We start from the raw sequence: 25,314 nt of genomic DNA, 5'->3' as shown, positions 1-25,314 counted from the left end.
CTATGTTAGTTATCATTTATATCAGTTATCACTAGGTTTACTGCATGTTTAGCGTAGATATGCCAGTTTTTCGAATTTGGGGGATTTTTGTCAATGATCGTATCTCAGATACATCCTTAACATTGGCCAGTTAAGGTCGACTAAATCTTGCTTATTAATACATATTTACCGTGAAAAGCGCTGAACATCCTCTCTAGATTGCATATCGTCTTACCTGAAACATAAATCGAAAAAGACAATTAGTTGACAGTAAATAATCATTAATTGCGTCGATATTTCATTTACTTTTCTTTATTATTATTCAAAATGTTCAGGCAAACATTAACCCGCCTCTCAGTCAAGGAAGTCCCGATCTACCGATTTTGGAGAGAAGTCGGTCAATGTTTACTATCGTCATTATAACAGTAATCCAATTAGCTTAATGCGGTCGATATAATGAGCTCACTAGGCTAGGTCTTCAAAGAGTAACCGTGGAAAATAAATTTTCCCATATATTGTGTAAAATAATTTTTGTGCAATTATAAATTAGCAACGAATAAAAATAAAATAATAGCAAATGACAGTAATTTAATATATTTAATCAACTATGTAAATATAACTTACGCACACGTAGAAAATTCTATCTTTTACATCGACACAATTGAGCAATATTAAATATGTTAAATTATTATCATTTGTATCAATTGTTTTATTGTATGTATAACAGACTGAAAAGGAGAACATTAGAAATGCAGAAAGGTACATTTTAACTTTTACCTTTCTATATATCCCCCTTTATTTTCAAGGTTCGATTATTATTATTTTATTCAGTTTCAGTCTCATCGTATCTTGAAATCAACCTATGCATATTTAATTGTTAAATATCATACTTAAACATGTATAATTCGCGGCAGATCGTGGAATTCGTACAAATCCCTATTTGCACTTCCGAGATGGAAAAATGTTAACCTTCCAAAAGTGCTCAGTTGAACTTTATCGATAATAAAACGTGCTATTAGTTCGGAATGAAGTATTATTTCCCTCGTGCACCTCCGGCACGTAACAAATGATACCAAAGTAGGTGCGTGACATTAAAGTACATCCGCGGAGAATCGCAAAGGATCGCGGGCGCGATTGGCGCGATACACTCGCGGCGACGAACAACGATCGCGCACGTTGATCTCTTTACGCGCTGAAACGAGTGCGCGGCAACGCGACGCGGGGAAGGATCAGCGGCGATCAAGGAGAGTGCGCGCCGTAAAAATCACAAACGGCGGAAGGGATCCGCCGTTTTCGCCCGTGGCGGCGGCGGCGTTACTTTATATCATTCGGTGAGAAGAAACGCAGCCGCGGCTCGCGACCGCCGGCGCGCGGCGCAGCTATTTATATAAAACCAGATCCCAGCACAATAGCAACTTTCTACTCCTACACGGGAAGCGGTGGGGCCGGCGAGTGTGTGGCCGCGCGCGCTTACACGCGGACGCGCGCTGCACGCGCGCTCTCACGGTGCGCCGCATGCGGAAAAACGCATCAAAATGCCCCGGCGCGCGGGTTGTAATTCGCCTTTCTTCTCTCGTCTAACAATCACGAAATTAGAACTGACTCGTTACTTTAATTGCCGACAATCCTGGACTCTGGACAAGCGCTATTGCGACTGACATAATTTAAGATGCGTTACATTCATGCGCAGCATCCAGCCGGATAAGAGTAAGGCAGGAGAAAATAAATTAATAATTCATATAGTATCTCTCAAGTTGTGCGCGCGACGAGAGAATCGCATTTATCGTGGGAATTTCGAAAATAGACCTGAAAGAATTGACAATAGAGGGGAAAATCCCCTATTATGAGATAGGGTCCTAATGTGAGCGGAGTTTCTGCTAAATTAACAGGCATCATCTGTTGGTTCCGCCATGAATTTATTAGCCCTGGAGTGAAATCTGTTTCGTGGAAGATCGTTAGATCGTGCACAGAGAAAAAGGTTTCTTTGGATTTAGTATTCCCATTTATTTGACCGAGATTTGTTTCATTGAAACAACATATGCTTATACAAAACCTTATTTGTTTGAATAAAAAGCTTGAAGGCACCGGAGTTGCAAGCATTATTGGACGAAAACTCAGCTCAAGCGCTCCAAGAATTGTCTGCAGCGTTAAATGTTACTCCGATGGCTGTTTCCAAACGTCTACATGCAATGGGAAAGATTCAAAAGGAAAGGAAGTTATTCTTTTGCACGACAACGCTCGACCACACGTTGCAAAAGCCGTCAAGGAGACACTGATGCAGCTCGAGTGGGAAGTTCTCCCGCACCCAGCGTATTCACCAGACTTGGCCCCTTCAGATTATCACTTGTTCCGATCGATGCAGCACGGCTTGGTGGATACACACTTCCAAAATTACGAGGATGTGCGAAAATGGCCCGATGAATGGATTGCATCAGAAGACCAATCGTTCTATCGTTGCGAAATCCACTCGTTGCCAGAAAGATGGGAAAAATGTATAGCTAGCGAGGGCAAATACTTTGATTGGTGTATCTTTTGCTTTTGATATCGAAATAAATGAGGTTGTTGAACAAAAAACACCGCGGAAACTAAGTTTACCACCTAACATCACTGTAAGACAAATTATATTGCAAAACCGACCGGCTGTTCGATGCCGAGATATGAATTCCCGGGACGCAAGTGACTTGTTAAAAAAATGAATGACGGAGCGTCAATAACAATAGCAGTAAAAAAAGACAGTGTACAGCACAAGAATACATGTGTCTTCTCTCTCAAGCTGCACGATCATTATTGAAAATACTTCCGAGAAGGCTGGGGTATTGATTTAAGACACCTTTCGCCGTATAATCCGCTTTCCGTGCGTCCCTAGCCGCAGAATAAAACTGCGCGTGAAAGTAAAAATGCCCACCCGTAGTGCATGCGTGACATGCGTGCGCGTTCGTGGAACGCCTCGACACTCCGTGGAGGCGAAGCTCATTATTATCGGAACGTCGGGGAGCTTTATTTCGAAGAGGAACCGGCACGCCCCGATGTTTCCTCCTCGGCGGGCTAATCGCTATTTTATTTAGCGGACAAACTGGCAATTACATCGCCTCGCGAACAAGACACGCACCCACGCAGACCTGCTCCGGCGATGGGTGCGCGCTCGTCGGCGCGCAAGGTACGGGAGGACTGAAAAGGATCAACGAAACGTACATATTATCCGCGAGGAAGAAAAAAACGCTACAGAGAACTCATAAATGTTACATCGAGCCGAAATTGGCAACTGTCGAGATACTTTAGAGATACGTCAAACGCTTTTATCGAGGGGGCAACCACTGACCAAAGTCTTGTACACCAATGCCCACTAATGCCCAGTGGGCATTACCTTATCTTCTTATCTTATTTTATCTTATTTTATCTTTATAATGCCCCAGCAAGGCCTAATGCCCAAATTAATGCCTAAAAAATGCACACTACAATGCCCTTAGCGGTTTACCCCTCGGAAAAAGATAGCGCGCGAACGAGCGATAGTTTGTCTACTTGTTGCTTACTCTATTCTACGGATAAAAACAGAATTATGTTAGAGATAACGTCTCTTAATTTGTACACGTACAAATACATAAAATATGTCGGACTCTTCGTTTTATTCCACAAGTTTTCAAAACTTTGCGGGATATAAAATTCTGAATTAAATTTCAGCTGCCCTCCATTTTCGCGATGGAATAATATTAAGCTGCGTTTTATAAGAAATTCTCGTCGATATCGTTTGACCATTTCGGAAACCGCTGTCCCAGATATTCAGACAAGTTACAGCCACAATTTACGTTCTGCATCCGTACAAAAACAGACATTGCTTGGTTTTCATTTGTACAAAGTGTACAGGAAAAAAAGGCAGAGACGCGCGGAGCGAAAGCTTCGCCGCAAACGCATTTTCGTTTGTTATACGAGTAACGACACAGGATCGCGAGGGAAACGAACGTAAAATCGAGCTGGCCATTAGCCGCGGGGCGTCACAACCGTAATCCGCGCGCAGTCGAAGACACGCGATTTCGAGCCCGGAGTGGTAAGCGCACACACACACACATATATATATATATATATATATATATATATTCTTTCGCGATCGTGAGAACATCTAAAGGCCACCGAGGCTCGATGACTGTGCCCGACGACGCGCGGCAGGCAATGTTGCACAATACATTTCAGTCCATTAAGCACAAATCCCCGTTATATGACAGAGCTTTACGTAGTCTCGCGGTATCGGGAATATTACATCACGCAATACGTAAGATTTACCTCGAGTTTCCCGCAACTTCCGTCGAGTGCCAAGTTTCTTAGCTGATTTTCAAGTAGGTATTTTTCTCTGAAAAAAAATCCCTGTTGCAAATTTTCCAATTACGTGTAACTTGGAAGTCTAAATGTACACGCGACTTAATTATCAGCCGTGCATTTAAGTCAGATTTTTATTCCTTGCACGATTCTAAACGGACTTGACTTCATTAAAATGTTAATTCGAGTCGCGATATCCGCGCTGGCGGATGTTAAAAACCGCATTAAATCGCAACGCGTCGGTCGATGTCCAATTAAATGGGAAAATCTTTAAATTCGATGAAAGGATCCTCCATCGACAGGCTGCAAGGGGAGCCAAGGACGCGCCATACGTAATATACCCCGACGACGGAATAACGTTGGCCATAAATCGCATCGATGAACGGCGCGCATTTGAAAAGCAATCATATAAATTGGACGGAGTCGTATAAATCTGATTCCCGCGACATCTCTTCCGCGACGATATCTTCAGAATGCAATTGCACGAGAACATCTTCCGCGCGGGGACGGATACCGAATTGTTGAAATTGAAGCCGCGCTTTTCACGGCGTATTTTATCACCTTCTGTACTTAGGCGTCGCGGACATAATTGCTCGGTAGAATTTCTTTTCGGTTCGAATAACAAGATGCAATCTCCTCAGTCACGCGGACAAATTTCCAGGCGTGTGTTATTCCATAAAAGTATGATTTTTAAAAAGATCAGATTATTGGCATAAAATATAACAACTATCTCAGCTGAATTAATGTAATTATTAACATTGCAACATCAATAAAACCTACAAATAAAACTAACAAACTTTCTCGACGCGCGATTTCTCAAAAAAAGAGTACCAAGCGAACTTATACCGGATTAATTAGATTAGTGACAAAACAAATCGCTCCATGAGGACGATTTAACGAGCACTACGCGATCGTCGATCACCATTGACATTTTAAAGAAGAAAAAAACCGTATCCGTGCTCCTAGAACGGTGCCCGTCGTTGCGTTAAAATAGAGCATAAATAGCTCGCGGAACCGCGCGGAACTTGTTAACGCTACGACGTTAACTAGGCACTCCAAGGTATAGCGTAGAAAAGCCGCGCCGGGGGAGAGGCACACGTGACCGCGTATCATTCATTACGCGTGAGGGCGTATTAACAACCGGTGTCAGGATCCGATACCTGACGCCTACACACGTCTACTAACAATATTCGTAATACGCGGCTAGTGCGGCTGCGCTCCCTCAGGGCAGGATCGTGTCAAAATGGTCTCAAGCGCAATTGTCGCGGTTATCGCTGTCAAAACTGATTGTGATATCCACTGTGCGGTACCGCTGCCGTGTCGACGTGAGAACGCCAAAGCGTCTTCGGGCGCATTTACCTTGATCTCTCGCGGATAATTTTAATCTCGAGACCGACGTAATTCGAGTGAAGTCAAACCTGGATATATGGTGCACACTGAGAAAAATGGCCGATTAAGGTAGTTGTTTCGCGACAGTAATGCTCCAAAGTTTCTTTCAGACAGGAACCAGCACTCAATTATTACAATGATATATCTTGACGCAATATTGTTCTAAAGAATGCACTTACGATCAATACATAATGTAAAAAGATTCGAAAGATTATAGTTTGAGTCGCTGCTGCCACATCTCTTACACCACACTCATGTCTACTACTGATTCTTCCCATTTTTCCGTTTTAACTATTTATATTGTTGAAACGGAACGGCCAATAATTTTGATTTTTTTCCAGTTATTCGTTCTATTTTACTTTATAACATATTTGTTTCTCACATCATTTGCAAACGCAAATATTAATATTTTAACACATAACAAAATGTGTAAATAATATTTCACGTGTAACAACGAATTATATTGTTACGTATAATAATTTTTTTAACGCGTTTTACACGTAATATTTCGTGTAACGTAGCAAACTTTAACATTTTTGTTTTTTTTTTTTTTTAGAACTTTGAGACGGTCAATTTTAATTTAATTAGTCTTAATTTGCACGTATTAATGTAAAGAATAAACTGTAAAAATTTGAAACAATTCTCACATAAATGATTTTACGAAATAACCACCTTAAATATAATCCAATTACATAATAACAAACGGATATAGCCAATTAAAATTGTATATTCGATGAAAAATATGATCGGTTTTTCAATCGAACTTCATGTATCCATAATTTAATCGGAAAAATTAACCATCGGAGACACTATTTAATAGGTTTAGCCGATGAAAAATTTTCTCAGTGCAGACGCGCCCGATTGCTTGTTTGGACCACGTCAAATAGCGTCAAATAGCGCTATTTATACAATATTTTCTTCGAGTTATTACATTGACCCCCGCGCACCCCATCCTCCCAACGAAGAAATTTATTATTAAATTCCTGGACGGAAGTTATGCGAACATTTAACCTTAGCGTAGTCGATGGGAGAACTTATCGTCTTATAGTTTAGTCGTGAAACCTTAGTTACGAGACTCCGTGCCGAAGGTGGATTAGAGTTTCCCGCGAAACGGCGAGGCAACTCCGTCCGATTGTACGATTGAAAATAGTCATTGTATTATTATACCATTTCCGGAATGTGCGGAGCGGCAAGCGCATTCTTTGTGGTATCAACAGCGTTCGCGATAATAACTTAACGGTTCATTTCTGGAATAGAAAATATTGTACGGATGTAAATTTCTCTCGAATCATACACATTTGATATCGTCCGATAACCATCCGACAATTCGCATCTCATCGTGAACGCAGATTTTACAGTTACGGCGATTGGTGTAACCACGACGGTGCGAAGCAGAGATAGAGCTGAGGCTGTGTCGCGGCTCTGCTAAAAAAAAAAAAATTCTGACGTAATTAACGTTCACCGCGCAATTAGGCCTCGGCTCGCGATACACGCGGCGACGTAAATTGATTAGCCGATTTACTCTATATCGCGATAATGCGTACATGTAACGAAGCGACAGCGATTTCTCTTTCTCTCCCGAGGCGCTCGGCCCCCGGCGTGATAAATTCTCCACGAAACGCCGCGTGGACCGCCCTTAATTTATAACCCGCGCGAAACGGCTCAGCGGAATCAAAGCATCGCGGAAGCGCGGGGGGCGAATAACTCACGGTACCGCCGTGTTGGTGGCTGCGCTCACTTAAAGGCCACTATCTAACTAGGAAGAGCCGTGGGCGCCATTATACGCGCACTCTCGTATTATCAGACGTGTCTCTAGGTTTCGTATTTACTATCCCGTCACCGGCGGTATTTTTTCAACTTTTTCTCCCCCTACTTTCCTCGTCGTCACCGTTCCGACGCAACTACTCGTAACGCCTTCTTGACGGTCGCCCTTTGTTGGCGTCCGACATCCCAGAATTTACCGTAATAATCAACCTAGAGTATCGACAAGATATACAGGGTGTCCTGAAATTCGCAAATCAAAATACCATAGCAAGAAAGTCGTCGAAAAAATAAATTAAAAAGTTATTTGCCACTTTTCGTTCCGAGCAGTAGTTTTTTTTTTAGATAAAAAGGTTCAAAACAGGCCAATCATACATTACGGTTGAACGGAAACTTGTCCGTGAGTGTTAGTGCATTAACACTATCGACGCGCGACTCACGGACAAGTTTCCGTTCAACCGTAATGTATGATTGGTCCGTTTTGAACCTTTTTATCTAAAAAAAACTACTGCTCGGAAGGAAAAATGGCAAATAACTTTTTAATCTATTTTTTCAACGACTTTCTTGCTATGGTATTTTGATTCGCGAATTTCAGGACACCCTGTATATATATATATATATATATATATATATATCAATGTTTTCCTTATTTACTGAAGTATTCTTGTCGCTAGTGATAAGATCAAGCCAAAGTGAAAAGCTTATAGTCGACCAAACTGGTACAAATTAAATGGTTTATTTAAATACAAACATTGTATTACATTTAAATAAACCACCTAATTTGTGCGCTTGATCGACTATAAGTTTTTCATTTTGGTTATCCTTATTTACTCTATCGTCGGATCGTTAATAATCTTGTCGTTGTTATTTAATTTCTTATTTGGCGAGAGAGTGACCGAAATATTAGCATGTAAAACAGATCGGGGAGATAAGTCGATTTTATTTTATCCTCTTGCTCTCGTGAAAGAGCGTGACAAGTTTTAACCACGCTTTTACAATGACAACAAAAAAAAGTGTATGTTATTACGATAAAACGAGCTCTCGCGGATAGCGACGTTCAAAGTAGTGATAGCGCGTGACGAAGTAGTTTAGAAACGCCGTGCAAGTAAATTAACTCGTTTACGTCTCGCCGCGACGTGCGAAATATCGTGTTTTTAAGTGACGAATCCACGACGCGCGGCAGGTGGCTGGCAAGGACATCGCTGCTATGGAAAACGATGATAAAACGGTACTGATTGCGAGTGAATCGATCCTTAGGTCTTAAATTGCGACTGCGATCGTAAAACGCGATTCTCCGCCGAAACGTGGCTCACGCTCGATTCGCGTTCTCTATTTTTGCGTTAGAAACACTATCGCTCGCGTACAAATCAACGTGAAGGAGAGACGGGTAAACCTCGAGCCCCAATAAAACGCCATCGCGCGCATCATCAGCGCAATTACCGATGAATTTACGGGCCGCTTTAGTGGGTACGTATCAATTTTACGATGCTAAAACGCGCTCTAGCCTCGAGACATGGCGCCGTCAATCGTGGCACCGTAGCTGCCTTTTCCGATTTAATAATTAACAACAAATAATCCTACGATCGCCCGTGTCAAACGAAAGACAGAATCAAATATTTTAAACACGAGTGAAAACCGATGTTATTTTGTCAGTAGCATCGTATCGCGCGTATAAATCCATTACATATGTCCGTGTGGAAATTTGCCCGAGAAAAACTAGTCCGGTTCCAGGCGTCTGTCTAGTATTTCCTAGATAGTTTAACTGGACAAACGCTAGACGGGCACTAGCCCAAATCAACACCTCGTCATTAGTTTTTCTATCGTCCGCTAATTTCTTGGAAGGAATATTTATAAGCATATTAAGTAATGGACGTTCGCAACATTCAAATGAATGCGAATACGTATATATATTTCTTTAAATACGATATAATAACGTCGATGGATGCGCACACGTTTCTACGTTTTAACCAAATAAAGTTAATCGGAATAGCAAATTTTTTCATTCAGTCAAGTATCAATTTGACGATTACGTTTTAATAACAAACGACAAAGGTACTCAAAATTATATGCCGACGCGCAATGGTATTTTTTTGTACCTCGCACTCCGAAGGAAATGGTTTAAAACTTTGTATTAAAAAATGTTTAAGTGCAGCTTATAAGCGAGGGCTGTTATTCGAGTCAATAGACCGTTGCCAATATTAATTGCAAATTACCGTACTCCAATTGTTGCATCGGTAACTCCTTCGCTTCCTTGCGGCACAATGCTGCAGGTCTACCCAATACGTCTTCGTTAATGGCACCGGTGTCATAGTTTCCAGTTCTACAGTCCTTGCACAATTGTTACATAATTGCGCCGTATTTCGAAAATAGCGGTTATTCACGGCGCGCTCAAGTACTCGCATGCAGCGGGAGAAGTTCGGAGCACAAATATCGGTAATGAAAGCTGCACGAAAGACGGATTTGAGCGGAACTTGAGTTCGCGAGTACAGTGAAAGTGCGCGGGTGAGATCGGAATTATTGGAGCATCGGAAAGCTGTTAACGTTAACGTCCACCTTACGGATCCTACGGACATTTTTGAATAATCGCGGAGAATCGAGATCGAATCTTATTCCGGCGTAAAATTCCGCCGATCCCTTCACGCGCGAGTACTTAATGCAATCGTGCACATAACCGTCAGCGTATTTTCACGCTGCGTAATTATATATCCTAGACATTCGCTTCTGCACGTTCGATTTATTTTCACGATACCGGGCAACATTCTGCACAATGTCATTCAAGGCTGCGAGTATATTTTACTTTCACCCGAGTTTCTCAACGCTATCAATGCGAGAAAAGAGATCGCGCGCCCGTGTGAAAGGCGTCCGCGCCGCTCCGAAAGTATCTCTCGTATCGATTCTAATAAATATCGCATAATTGTCGCGCACGTAACGCACGCCGTGCGTTACGTGTCCTCGCGGGGAACGTTTGTTTCCTGCTGGAGCAGCTCGGCATAGAGATGAGCCTGAGTAAGCAGCTCTGCGACTTTGCGCGGTGAAGAAAAAAAAATAGAGGAACGCGTATTTACATAAGTTTCGCATGTGCGCCTTGTGTGCGTACGCTGTACGTTGCACGCGCGTGCACGTAGGTGCGAAAAAGGAAGCCGCGAAAGGGGAGGATGAGGAACAAAACGCCGTAATGTTGGGGCATTGAGACGAAAGACGGGACAAGCGCGACGCCGTAATAACATTCTTTATGCGCGTTTCACGAGATGGAAACGCCGGGATAATTCTAGAGCAGAAGAATGAACACCTGCCGCCGCACCTCGAGGAAGAGCACCCATTCACGGTTCTTCGTTTTCATTCAGCATTTCTTCTTACTTCTCGCGCGCCGTGCCCGTAATTTCTCTCGCTCGCACGACTCCGCGTAGAGGCGCGCGGTAACGAAGTAATTAATCCTTCGGCTACCTACATACGTGCCAGGCACGGCGGTCGAGCTCGCGGTAATAGCGGGAAACTTTTAATCCCGCATATCACATCGGCGATCTCATTACGATTATATATATATATATATATATATATATATATATATATGTATGTATAGTATAATTAAGACGAGACGAGAAAAACTGGAAGAATATATGTATCGTCGCAAATATTCCACGATTATCAGTAGTCCACGACTTAAGTTTCCGATCCGTTCGAGGCGAAGGATGGATTGGAGAGCCAATTTGTAGAACGCACCGCGATCGGAGGTGCAATCGCGAAGTCTATGACAATCCAATGTTAATAGGATAATCACCTAAGTGATGATCCAATTATTGACTTTTAGAGAGCAAAGGCCTGTGTCCACGATGCTAGAACTTGGTCCAAGTTGTGGATACAGGACTTAAAAGTCAATCAATGGATATCACTGAAAACAGTGAATAGTATACTGAAACTTGCAGTGATATATACTTACAACTGTAAACCAGTGAGTGCAGTGACTGGCCCAAGTTCTAGTTTGGAGAAATGTGTAGCCAATCAACTTGCAGCTATTGTAAATAACGGCGGATCGAAAGTAGGTGCGCGCGACGATGAGAAAAGTTTGGAGCGCAAAGTTCTCGGCGCGATGGCGTTCGGTTGGAAGGACCGGAATTGACGGGACGGTGGCAAAAAGTATCGCGTTGGATATTATCGTTCATACGGCACGGCAATCCGATCGTAACGGTAGCGTAACGTAACGATAATAGTTGTAGAAAATTACACCGGTCCCGGTACACGCGTAATTAAAGCGTTACTTTGTAATACGTAACACGCGAGTTCCTCCGCTCGTCCATGTAAGGAAACCCGTTCCCGGGGACTTAATTTTCATCCGGGGCACTTTGTTTCCGGTTTGGTAACCTCCTGAAGAATTGCAGTAACGCAATAACACACGGCCACGCATCTACATGCAATAAACTCTCGCTGGAGCGCAATCATCGACGCCTCCCGTCGAACTTTTCAACGAAACTTTGTAACTCTCGTAGCGAGAGTTTGTCACACCAAATGACCCGTGTAACGACGTATGTTACACGCGAACTTGCTCGTTTCCACGTGAACTCGAGATACCTTTTAACTCGCATGTTAATGGTCTCCCAAACCTACACAGTTGAAAAATTTGTTTTCTTGTTAATGTCGGATAAAATTTTTGTATCAAATGTTTAACACATTCATGTGTTAATTTAACATACTGCTCTTGTGTTAATTGACCTCAAATGTAAAATTATTAAAATACCCGAAAAGAAATGTTAAAACAGCACATTTATTTTGTGTTAAAATATTAACAGAGTATTAGTGTCATCATTTAACGTATCCACATCACGTTAAATTAACACAAAAATTTGTGCGGACCGTTTGGGACATGTGATATCCGTTAAATTTAACACAAATTTTTCAACTGTGTATATATGATACTCTTTAAAAGCCAATCAGTGGATTATCACTGAAAGCGGTGAACAGTCACTGACTTGCAGTTCTAAGTATACCACTGAAAATCGCAGTATACTTACAACTGTAAACCAGTGACTATTCACCGCTTTCAGTGATAATCCACCGATTGATTTTTAAAGAGTAAAAACTCCAAAAGTTCGTCTTCTCGTCCTTTCACCTTTACGTGACGGTCGACGTTTTTTCTCGGTACACTTTACATTACTTCCCTATATCCTCGTAAGTAACATCATGGAGATGTGACTCTGGCATAGTGAGAGAAAGGAATACGGGGACGATCGTCTCGAGAAACACAAGGATTTCAATTTACAATATCATTTATAATATCATAAACGTCCTTGCGCCGAATGAGACTGCGCCTTTAATCTCTGCGTACGGCTCGCATTGGCCTTTTATCTCCCCTTTATCGGTCTCTCCAAAAATTTGTCACGCTGAATAATAAACGATTGGTGTTCACGGGAAATTCGAATAATCACTCTAATGGACTTTCGGTGCAATTAGTCGCGGGATACTCGAGATGTTTGCGCGCTGCAAAATCCAAATTTAGAGACCGTGGAAACGGTTGACGTCAAAAGTCGCACAAGCGACGGGGCGGTACTGCGTAGATTCCCGCACAGGTGGAGGAAAATGCATTACACCGCGTGTAATTAGATTTCTACGCTTGCTCCGTATGAAACGCGATGAATTTTGAGATCGGTCAGCCAAGTCCAGTGCCCGTCAGCAAGCGACAACTTCGGTAATTTAATTATCCGACCGCTAATTAACGTTCACCTTTTCACTTAAGACAACGCGTTACGTTTCCTCGAAAGATATTAGCTAACATAGACATAACTGCTAAATTTAATATGCACCGTTTCTGAAACTACAGTTTCAGCAAATCCGCCCCATGATCGTTTCAACATTTAGACCTGATTTTTCATTTTCTAATTAACTGTCAACTAGACGTCGATTCTCTGTCTCTTCTTAGATAATAATATAAAAAAGGATAGAGAGTCGACTAACCTCTGGTTAACAGTTAACCAGAAAATGAAAAACTGCGCCTCAAAATAAAATCTGCACGTTTCGTAGTAATTTAGAAATCATTAAATATTTAACTTTGACACAAAGTGATTCTGTAAACTCTAAATCATATCGCTTTTATAAAAATTTACTCTTTGTTACTTTGAAATTTGATTGGTCCACAACCTATTACTTTCATCATTTATCTCGATTATATGTAAAGTGTGTATATAATTTATTATGTATATTGATAAACGATGGAAACATGATTGGCCATAATCATATTTGTGTGTAATAAACGGTTTGTTGATTGAGTAATAGGATAATCTCTGTTTCAATAATTCGTTCACTACGACGCGTATTCATATCTTGTCTACGTTCGAAAATAATTGCAACTACCCCCTACATGTATGATATATGCGTGTATATTATAATGTATGGTATATGCGACCCAGCGTTTCCAATCGATAGCGTTTTTAATTCTCATTACACCAATTTTCACAAAAAGAGAGAATTCATATTCCATTCGATTCGCATTTCAATTGTATTACTGACTGAAAATTGAGAAGTAAAATGTAATTAAATTTAAAAGTAAAATTGCAAATCAAAGAAGCTTTGTAGCCACATTTCGCATATTTCAATTAACTACATATCCTTTTTTCTTAGAAGGATTAAGAGAAATTAAACTGGTCCTGAAACGCTTCGGAGACTGCTATCAAGAAGAAAAATGCTCTTTATCGTGCAAATTAACTACTTCTCTACAAAAGGAGTCTCTGCTTTCATCATCAAATTCACAAGCAACCTTTGTTTAAACCCTTTGTCACTTTACCGAGCGATAATTAAGCGCGCCGTCTCTCCCGGCTTGGAATGAGAATGAAAATCCGAAAGAAACAAACAAGATTGTCCCCGTATCGCCAGTCGCGAATGGGGGTGTCACAGAATCGCAGAAACGCGCGTTTCATCGCGGCTCTTTCTCCTATCTCTCTTTTTCGACGGGCAGGCGGGCAATTAAATCCACCGTTGTCAGCGAAATTACAACGGGAGTTCCGTTTCTGCTCTCACGTGACCGTCGCACAATGAGGCGAGGAGAGACACGAGACACCGCCCGTCCTGGTTTCCAACATTCGACTTCCGCCTCGGAATCCTCGTCGGGGCATTCTTGTTGTTGCTTCGTCGCAAATCGAGCGTACGTAAAAGGGAACAAGCGAGCTCGGCCTGTTCTCCGGACTACCTTGGTCAACTCTCCGCTGCTGTCTCGTATCGCGACGGAAATTTACTCGCCTCCGCTCCAATTTCCGACTGTTCCTCAAGGGCGGTTTCGAGGAGCAAAATCATTGCTCGAAATCATTCAAGTGATTCTCGAAGCTACCACATCTATAAAGCTCTTTTTACATCAACAGGTTTTATACAGTTTTGTATCAATTGAAACGAAATAAACTTTCCAATTTACACGAGTTTTCGTGGACATGTAACATTTTTTCACACGTAACGACACAACATTTTCATTACGAACACACAGAATCTCTGAAGTAGCCCGTGGTACAAATAAAGAATTGCTTTCAATATTATCTTTTCTCTCCTTCTTGTAAACATACGCACTGTTAATACATAAACATATTGCATCGTAAATGAAAAGAGCAAGAAGAAGCTTTAATTATTTATAAATGTAAAAAAGATACACTTTTTATTAAGTCGTAAAAATGAGTTTATACACAATTCTTTTTAACCGAGGCGAACCAGTTAATTTTAATTAAACCGTACATTGTTTTATGTGAAATAACAGTATATCGTTTCAGATATTGGGAAAATCTTTGAGGTGCATCGTTTCTCACGCGAAGGCTCAGTTCGAGAATTATTTTCCTTTATGTTATATGAAACACAGTTATCTAGTTAATGTAGTGCACGACAAAAATGGTCGTTTTTCCCGTAAAAGATTCTCTCGTAGCTCTTCGGCAGCTGAATAACTACTGTGTGAATACTACTACTCTGTCCAATGAAATTATCACTGTGAGAAACAGAGAGCCTGGGTGTTGAACTAGAACGTAATCAAAGTCGCGAGGAAGGAATCGCAAAATGCCAAACATTTCTAGTAAAACGTGGGCGAGCATTCAAAAACTCTTTACGCCGATCAATCACGGAGACGAGATCTTTGACAGTATCGGCTTCTAACGGCTTCACCTAGCAGTTATTAATGTTCTCTCAATATTTATGAAAACCGGATGAGAGAGAGAGAGAGAGAGAGAGAGAGAGAGAGAGAGAGAGAGATATGACGCCTACGCGGATGTGGACCGATGACCTTAGCCTACTTCTTCTCTCTTTTTTCTTTTCTCCCTTACTCCCTCCCCCCTTGCCTCCTCTCTGCTCCCCCACATTGGTAACCTTCTCGTTCTTTATTCTCTCTTTCTCCGTTTCACGTGTACTTATATACAAGTATGTGCAACGACGTATCCGTATGCGATCGACGATATCGTATATATCAGCTCGTGGGCATATATTAATATGAAATCGCCATCCGGCTCAAATGAAATTGAATGTGTATACGGAATACTAAGTAATACGGAGTTCACAGTCTGGTTGATACACCGAGGCGCCGTCTTTGATCAGTTATGCGATACAATCATTTGCTTAATGGAATATACGGAGGCAGGGCTTTAGTCGATTAGCAGAGATTTTGGCGATCGGTCTTACCGCGGGTGTAATTGGCAATGTTTGATTTGAGTCAAATAGCTAGCAAGAAACATAACGCTGAGAAATTGTGCGTGTCCGCTGACCCACGTTTGACGCGGTTGAACGAGTGCCGTTCGGTATTTTAGAATACGAGCGAGACTTTCTCTCTCTTTTTCGACAGTGCAGTATTTTTCGCGAGACGAGAAAAGTATTCTCTCCCGACTAATGATATGAGATTTCTCTGAGCGAGTTCGTAACGGCACGTTATAATGTGAGACAGCTAGAGGAAGCCACATATCTTATTAGTAGAAAATGTCGTTTCTGGGACGTGTGTCTGCGCGTTGCTAAGCGTTTTTATCAGAATACGTTATGCTCTAATGGAACATTGAGTTAAGGAGAAAGTGCGAATGTTTTTGCGTGCGATTTCTGGCCAGTCATTCGCGCGACACTTGCGTTTCCGCGTTGACACTTATTTTATCGCTCTAATGAGTCGCTCTAATGCGCCATAAATCATTCGATTAATATACCGCGTCAACGTTCCACAATTAATGATAACGCGTTTTTCAATTCAATAATTATCCAGTTTGATCATTTAACGTCATTATTATAGATCAGTCAAAAATTAAATTAATATTGCTGTCGGTTGTTGCATCCACAGAAAAAATGTCCGGATCCAATGCTATTACACTTCAATGTATCATAAAATAGGATCGATGTAGCGCCAATCATATTTATTATAGAGAAAGGAATAGTTTAATCTGAAATGAAAAGTTCTAAAATCTAGAATAAAATGATAGTATATCTCGTCTTTTGTCGAATATCGCGGTGCGTTGCAAGATGGAGGGAAAATTTATTCTAAACGCAAGAATATACAAGCTTACGGTTTATATAAGTTACTCTTGTCTCAATATAGTAAGTAAACCTTTTTTAATTCGATAGAGGAGAATAAGAATTATTGATTTTATTTTTATATTGTCTGCTATTTTCATGCTAAATGAGGTTGTGAGAAATATAAATGCGTCAAGAATATTTTTGTCTCAGTAACAGAAATCCTTTCTGAGGGTGTGCAGGCCAGTACACGGGGAAAATTTTCTCTTAAAATTTATCCTGAAAAATATGTAATCGTGGGACAACACGGCATTTCGAAGAATTTTCTGAAATTTTACCATACATTTTACCAGTAGAATGTATGATAAAAGTTTAAAAAATTCTCAAAAAGTTGTTCAAAATGCCATGTTGTTTCACGATTACATGATTTTCAGGGTAAATTTTAAAAGAGACTTTTCTCCGTGTAACCCATCACTCTCAATATATTTCGCAAAATCATTTTCTAAAATTTTTATGACAACTCTCTCTCCAATGATGCATCCACAGAAAAAATTTCTGGATTCAATGCTATTACACTTTAATGTATCAAAATAGGATCGATATAGCGCCAATCATATTTATTATACAGAAAGGAATATTTTAATCTGAAATGAAAAATTCTGAAATCTAGAATAAAATGATATCTCGTCTTTTGTCGAATATCGCGGTGCCAACTTCGTGCGTTGCAAGATGGAGGGAAAATTTCTTCCAAACGCAAGAATATACAAACTTACATTTGTATAAGTTACTCTTGTCTCAATATAGTAAGTCAATCTTTTTTAATTCGCTAGAGGAGAATAAGAATTATTGATTTTATTTTAATATTGTCTTATTTTTATGCTAAATGAGGTGGTGAGAAATAGAGACGCGTCAAAACAATTTGTGTCTCATTGTCAGTAACAGAAATCCTTTCTGAGGGTGTGGCAATAGAAACAAGAGCCCTAAGTCAGTGTTTTCAAGGATTCGACTAATTGAATTTCATGTAAATTCGGAAACTTAGAAATTTCAATTTCGCCGACTCTTGATAATCCCGTTAATGCGGAACGATCGGCACGTAATTCGATTTAATAACGTCCATCAATGTGCATCCAATCAGTACGCTGCACATGCATCACTTGGTTCGCAACGGGGCAGTGCATAATCGTAAAATCGATTATCACGAGTGAGTCTCCCGGATATGTAGCGTACAATCGCGACGAGGGTCCCTCGAGAAACGCAATTCCGCCGCAAGGCGCAAAGGCGGAATCGCGATAGAGGAACCGGTCGATCGAATGTCGAAAAACTGCCGTAACGTTTCAACAATCGCGCGACCGTCTCGCATTCCGTTGTGATACGTGCCATTTTTTTGTCGCCGTATCGGCCGCGGAGTTCCCGCATCGGCGACGTTCGGTGACATTTCGAGGGGAATTTAAAGTGAGCTGGGGATACGGGGAAAAAAAGGGGCCCCGAGATGCTTCGACGTCGCCCCGCGTCCTCTTCCTCGTTGGCGAGCGGGCCACGTTTGTGAGGGAAATCATGACGCGGCGCTGATATCGTCTTCCGCCGGGGATGTCGTCGATGCGCCGTCGCTTTAGAAGTCGTGTGGGAATGTCCCCTCCGCCGACAACAAGGAACGCAAGGAACAGAGCAAGAAACCCGATCGACTGGTGTATTTTTTCAAACGATGTCACGCTACGTTCGCGAAAAGGCATTCTGTTTGCTCGAGTCGCGATTGAATTACCTCCGTCCTTCGCGCTTTCCTGCCGGATATCACGACGGCGATTCTACAGGAAAAAAAAACTGCAATTTGGGTCTTAAAATCGAGAAATAATCGTATTAACGCGACGCCCCACATTCTACACCTCGCACGCTCTCGCATTTCATATCCTTGTATGTACGCATCCACGTGCGCACACATTTAAGTGCGACTGTGAATGGCGCACTTTGGATATCACCGGTAGCACTAATTAAACGAGTTAAAAAAGTATTGTTTGTTGCACAAATTGCAATAGAGCTCGGCGAAAACAAAGAAGCGTAGCGCAAAAGCGTCTCACAGAGGATTGTAAAATGGAAAAAGACTTCGAAAGATCTGCAGTCAAACCAGATTGTTTCTCGATTTCGTATGTAAACTCACAACTGAGGTTTTCTTTTTTCCTCCCAATTTTCCATTATTGTTATGGAAATAACATCGCTTAGATAGGAGCGAATCAGCTCGTAGTATGGAAACAGAAACCTTAGATCTTATCACTTTGTTGAAAATCGCGCTTTGTGGCTATTTTTTTCATAGTTGTGTAAATTTGCATAACGTTGTTTTTATGATTCGATTATTTTAAAAGGCCACATCAGGCCCACTAATTTAAGCACTGTAAATACGTGAAAAATAAAAATAAATAAAAATAAGTTTGATCGAAAGTTATTTACAAATTGATACTATTTTTGCTTTCTTCTGCGTGGCTACACGAATAGAACAATTACCGAAGTTTGCTATCGCCTCGTGAAACTTTCTGTCATGTTAAACGCAACGTAAAGTCATGCTTAAGTAGATGTTAATGATATACTCTTTTCGCATATATATGTATATATGTATATCGCGAAAATTTAAATATATAATTTTATCCAATAACTGCTACCTGTATTACGTAATCACGAAGTAATATTACGCCCGAAGTTTATTAACGAGCTATAAATGCTAATAGATGCGTTAACTGTCGGCAAATGCAACAAGTCACGCGAACGAATTCTGAAAAAAACGACCACTTAAAAACCCTGTGATGTAGCGAACAGTATCTTTATTGTTATTTGGTATTGATTATTTGTTGCGCCCATTTTAAACTCGCCGCGAAACACTGTTCATAAATTTTCTTTAAAAAATGTATGCATTTTTTAAATGCACGTATAATTTATAATTATTTTACCATGCGTTTATCATCATTATTATTCTTCATGTATACGAAGTTTCCGTATAAATTTCAGATTAACGATAATACAAATAATAAGAGAAAGAATACGCGCCAGAATGAAACGTTATATAAATTGGAAATGAAAAAGAAAGGAAGAAGTAAATACGTGCATGTAAATATAATATCAGTATCACTGCGCACGTACAATGTAGAGCATAAAGCGCGTGCATGCTCGTAAACGTAAGTGCATTCCTCCAGAAAATCGCATAGATGAGTAGACGCGCCATCGTGGTTTTCCAGCTGTGCACAAGGAGGACGACCACGAAGTAAATTCCGCTGATGTTTCAACGGCGATGGAACAAGAACTTTGTTGTTGAGGGAGAGGGAAGATAGCGAGGCGAAATTTGCATCCCGTACCTGCGGCGTATTATACTAGGGAAAGTACCAAAATCAACGGAAAAGAACTTTTATATCGAGGGATGCGTTTCTCCATACATCAGACATACGAGGTGTGCACGCGCGCGCGCGCGCACATCTTCTGGTTTAATGAAAACAAAATATTAATCTTGGAAGAATGGATAGAAATCTTGCGAACACTGTAACAGCAATGTTTTAAGAAAATATATTTTAAGAAAAGACAGTGGCTATTAAAAATGAAATTTTTAGTCGTTATGATCAAAGGCAATATAATAGAATGTAAATGTAATACTTCATTTTCCTATTCTTCCCTTTTTATATGCAAAAGAAGAATTGTGCAAAACTCATTATGCCCCTATTTTTACTTAAAAGGTATGCATGAAGAAAATGTATAACATGTATGCTTCTAACAAGATGATAAAATTAGCTTTTGATAGCTTTGCGCATACGCAAAAAAAAATGGAAAAAATTTGAATGACACTGCTCACTATCAGCGCTATTTAGCGCTGAAAGCGTCATTTTATCCTTGTCGCTCATTATGTGTCAAAGAAAGATAGATAACATTTTCAGCGTTAATAGCGCACTCCGCGAACGTAGTCTGAATTGCAAAATTATCCGAAGCGAGAGGAACAATGAATGTCTTATACAAGGCTATGTTTGTCTAGAGGAGAGTTTAGGGGCCAACGAAGGTGATTGGGTACTGACAATGTAAAGATTGCGATCCTGCCTCTTTGTTCACTTAATAACAAACACTTTGACACATGCCGAAACCGAATGCTGCGCCTTTTCTTTCAAGGCCTCCATTTTTTAATGCGACTTTCCGAGACCGGTGAAAAATAACTTGCAATTCTTCGAACGACGAAGCATCAATAATAACGTTGAAGACAAACAATCGGGCGTGCGGCGTACATCATTTAGCAATTGTTATCGAGATTTGCTCGGAGCCGATTGATAATACCACCGCAATGCGTCGCGCCTCGTGTAAGTGTATCGACATTGTGCAACCGATTCGTCGCCAAAAACACTTTTGAATAATGTAATTTTTCTTTCCACCATTACTCACCGCTTGAAAATTAATTTCCTGTCGGTCGCATTTACAATTCTATGATGTGCGCGCGCGCTTTGTATTAGCATAGGTTCTATCAGCGTACGAAAGTGCGCTGTATCAAAGTGGTTTCCAATTAAACTGTCACGATTAACGATGTCGATAACATTAAAAGTATCAACCATTCCTCTTTCCCTTGCCATTGCTATTCTAGTGGCAAGAGAAAAAAGATTGACGACTCGCGGAGAAAATTGCTCAAACAAACGGAAAAATGACGTATTTTTAACTTACTTTTTAATTTGAGGTATAAAACAATGAGGTAATGGTTTAACGTGACGATGTTTAAAAAGTAAAGGTTTAACGTAACGTTTCTAAAAAAGCCAAAGATTTAGAAATAGTTTTGTAAAACGGAACCTGAATGTTTCACTATTATAATATTTTACTCTGTGTGTATGTAATTACAAATATAAAGTTTAATTATATACATACATAATTTCGTTTAAAAAAACATGGTAAAAATTTTAATCTCCGTATCTTGCACGAAAAAAAAGGGAACGGAATTGATATTCGCGCAAGCGTTATCTTACAATCTTAAAATGGAATTTATCGCATTGCGCGTGATTAACCACGATTAATAATAACTGGCTAGGCATACATAATCTAAGCTCGTTGTAGATTCTCTTTAAATTTCATTTAAATTTCATTAAGTTACAAGTTTCGTGCAACTCTGCAGATACAATTTACAGGTTACGGAAATTAATGAAACATTTCTCCTTCGTTTAAACGAGATTTTAACAACCTTACGGACTTTAGAGATACCCAATTGTGATAAAACATGCACAGCTCTCGTTTCCCGTTTGAACCGATCTAAAGGCCTGTGTCTACGATGCTAGAACTTGGACACAGGCCTTTACTCTAAAAGTCAATCAGCGGATTATCGCTGAAAACAGTGAGTAGTCATTGGTTTACAGTTTTAAGTATACCACTGCAATTTTCAGTAGCGTACTATTCGCTGTTTTCAGTGATAGTTCATTGATTGACATTTAAGGCCTGTATCCGCGATACTAGAACTTGGTCCAAGTCCTAGCTCCGAAAAATGTATAGCCAATCAACTTGCAGCTTTTATGGAATAGCTGCAAGTTGATTGGCTATCACATTTCTCGAAACCAGAACTTGGACCAAGTTCTAGCATCGCGTGGACACAGGTCTTTACTCTCTAAAAGTCAATCAGTGGATTATCGCTGAAAACAGTGAGTAGTCATTGGTTTACAGTTATAAGTATACCACTGCAATTTTCAGTAGCGTACTATTCGCTGTTTTCAGTGATAGTCCATTGATTGACATTTAAGGCCTGTATCCGCGACACTAGAACTTGGTCCAAGTTCCAGTTCCGAGAACTGTGTAGCCAGTCAACCCGCAGCTTTCATGGAATACACATTTCTCGAAACTAGAACTTGGACCAAGTTCCAGTATCGCGAACGCAGACCTTAAAGAAGGAGCAAATCCGTTCTGCAGATCTTTCCTAGCGCGACGGAAAGGTTCACGGAAGAAAGGTCGCGAAGACGCTCGGGGTGACTTATGGTATTATACTTATGCTCATCGCTGTTTGGTGCAACAAAAGCAGCCGGCAATTACGTGCCACGCGGCAAACCTGTTCCCGGATCTGTTAGGACGGGTTTCCGTTTCCCGGCTCGTTAAGGCGACACGGTCGAGCGGCTCATCCTGCAGCCAGAAAAGTGCGCGAGTCCGCTGTCGTGGGACTTCGTGATGTTTTGTCGCGTTTATTCAAGCCTAATCTACAATGTGCTCTCTGCATCTAGAGACATTCTATTTTATATAAACAAATCAAAACGCTTAAAAAATTGTCGACAATGTACGATCATGCAATGTGTACAATTGATCGACCTGCGCAGATTTCTTAAACGTGTTTATTGCCTGCAAAATAGAATGCTTCTAGACGCAGAGAGCGCACTGTAGATCAGACTTTAGTTCCAACAGCAACGAGCTCGCTATTCTACTCCCTTCGCCCTCGATTACTGGAAATCCTAAGACGAGTCACCGCGATAAAACTCCCGTTACTTTTCTCGGTATGTGCAAAAGTTTGGTTTGATGCACCGAACAAATAAGATCATTTTCGTCTTATCTATTCATTCCAAGTTTTACGGACGCATTGGTCGTCATTTATCCCCCAAAGGTTTATTCAAAAGCGAAACGAAATAAGCAAAGTCATTTTCTTAGCTTGGAAGATGACCGAAGTTAAAAGGCTCAGTGTACAATTCGATAAAGCGAAATGTTTGGTATAAACAGCATTTACCGTGACATCACTTGTGTCCTCCTTAAGTTCCTCAAGCTTGAGATAAAAATTAAAACGTCTTATCGGCCGCGTTTAGATACCGATAGGAAGATTTACATCGCTTTCAGCAACCCTCTTTCGTAAGGTTCGATCTGCTACGTCTCTTTGAGCAAATGAAAAGTTCCCGCGACGAAGCGTGAAGTAAAACGATTGTATCGCGTTTTATCGCTCCGCTGAGATACATAAAGCACGTTATTACCCGGCGTCTGATTGCATTTATTGAATCATCATGCATTTTTGTAACGCGCCGGGGGAATCAAGATATCTAAATGCGTCGAACACCGCGGACGTCACGCAAAATGAAGAAGAAGAGAAGCCTTATCGTCTTGGCTTTCACCCCCTCGGCGGGCCCCGCACGATCCAGTTACTCGAGCCTATGTGCCTGATTACGCTGACACGCTAACGCTGACGGGATCTCGCGATAGTCAAATCAGCGGATGTAATCCGGCGAATTAATTAACCGCTCCGTAGCCCGCCTCGGCCAAATTAGCAGCTTACACCGCCGCCGTTTTCGATGGGTGGTCTTAGAGCGCGCGCATTACGCAGGTTACAATTCAGCGCTAATGCGAGACTCAAATTACATCAGGATCTCGCGCGCGCGCACGTACGCGCACGCATTTGCGAATCACTTGCAAATCTCTCTCCCGCATACATAATGCAAACTCGTGCAATTAAGAGACACATCTAGCTCAAATGCACGGATATATCAACAAATGATAACTCACGGTAAAGAGATAAGCAGCGGAGATAAATCAAATTACGGTGATTAATCACACGATAACGCAATCGAGTGTTTTGCAAGAAGTACAGCGTGGTTCGAGCTCATTCCGCGTGAATTTCAGAGAAGATCCGGCGGAGATTTCACCCAACGATTATTCTCCTACAATAGACTGTCTTCTGATTGGACATTTCGTATCTTGATCATTATAGAAATGAGGAAGATTGAGAATCGATTAAGATGAGAATCTACTTGAAATCGCATCACGGCTGCCATGGCACATTTTATCTTCCCACTTTAACAAAGAACGAACGCACGTGTAGCAAAGTACTTTCTAATGACGTGCCAGTTTAAATATTTAGAAGGGGAGAAACGCTGACAAAAATAATTCCAAAATATTTCAACGACACGCGTCTAAAGCGTCGCGCAAATGTGAACAAGTATCGCACGATACAAGAGATTTTAGGCCAATTGTATATACTTGATAATGTATTGCCGAAGGGGGTCACATTCGTAGACCGAACCGTTCAATTTGTATCATGATGTTACCAATTTTATAATATATTTTATACTACAACTTATTTACTTAATTCATCACCCTCGTTCAGGTGACGGCTCACATTGCCCCTATTATTATTTTACTACTTTAACTATTACCATCAATTTTCATTTTATCTTTGTGGTATTGGAGCCTTGTTCATATTTATTAACAAATAATTGTAATTCTAGCATAACAAGCAAAGGGAAAACCACTGACCAAAATCTTGTACACCAATGCCTACTAATGCCCAGTGGCCATTACTTTATCTTATTATCTTATTTCATCTTATTTTTTTTATTTTATCTTGTTTTCTTATTTATCTTATTTTATCTTTTTTATCTTAGTTTATCTTATTTTATCTGATATTTGTATATCAGCGATTTCCCTCTCGGTAACAAGTTATCGCAGCGTTTCAAATAGGATATGATTAATAAATGCATATTAAGA

The 25,314-nt window shown here is 40.7% G+C and overlaps 1 protein-coding gene across 2 annotated transcripts in view; it reads right to left on the bottom strand.

Moving 5' to 3' along the window:
- Nucleotides 1–25,314, bottom strand: part of LOC105562480 — a 201,195-nt gene that overhangs the window by 93,171 nt on the left and 82,710 nt on the right. Inside the window, exon 1 of one of the 2 annotated variants that reach the window (XM_012013351.1) lies at nt 170–441. The exons of the other annotated variant lie outside the window; for it this stretch is intronic. Within the exon in view, the coding sequence (XP_011868741.1) occupies nt 170–204 (35 nt within the window). The 5' untranslated portion in view covers nt 205–441. Of the gene's footprint in view, nt 1–169; nt 442–25,314 lie in introns of those variants that run through there. 2 annotated transcript variants of the gene reach the window in all.

This window comes from Vollenhovia emeryi, unplaced genomic scaffold, assembly GCF_000949405.1.
Source record: "Vollenhovia emeryi isolate VEMERY1.0 unplaced genomic scaffold, V.emery_V1.0 DF939187.1, whole genome shotgun sequence".
Lineage (NCBI taxonomy): Eukaryota > Metazoa > Arthropoda > Insecta > Hymenoptera > Formicidae > Vollenhovia > Vollenhovia emeryi.
Note: the sequence above shows the minus strand (reverse complement) of the source record. Positions and strands in the feature narration are given on the sequence as shown.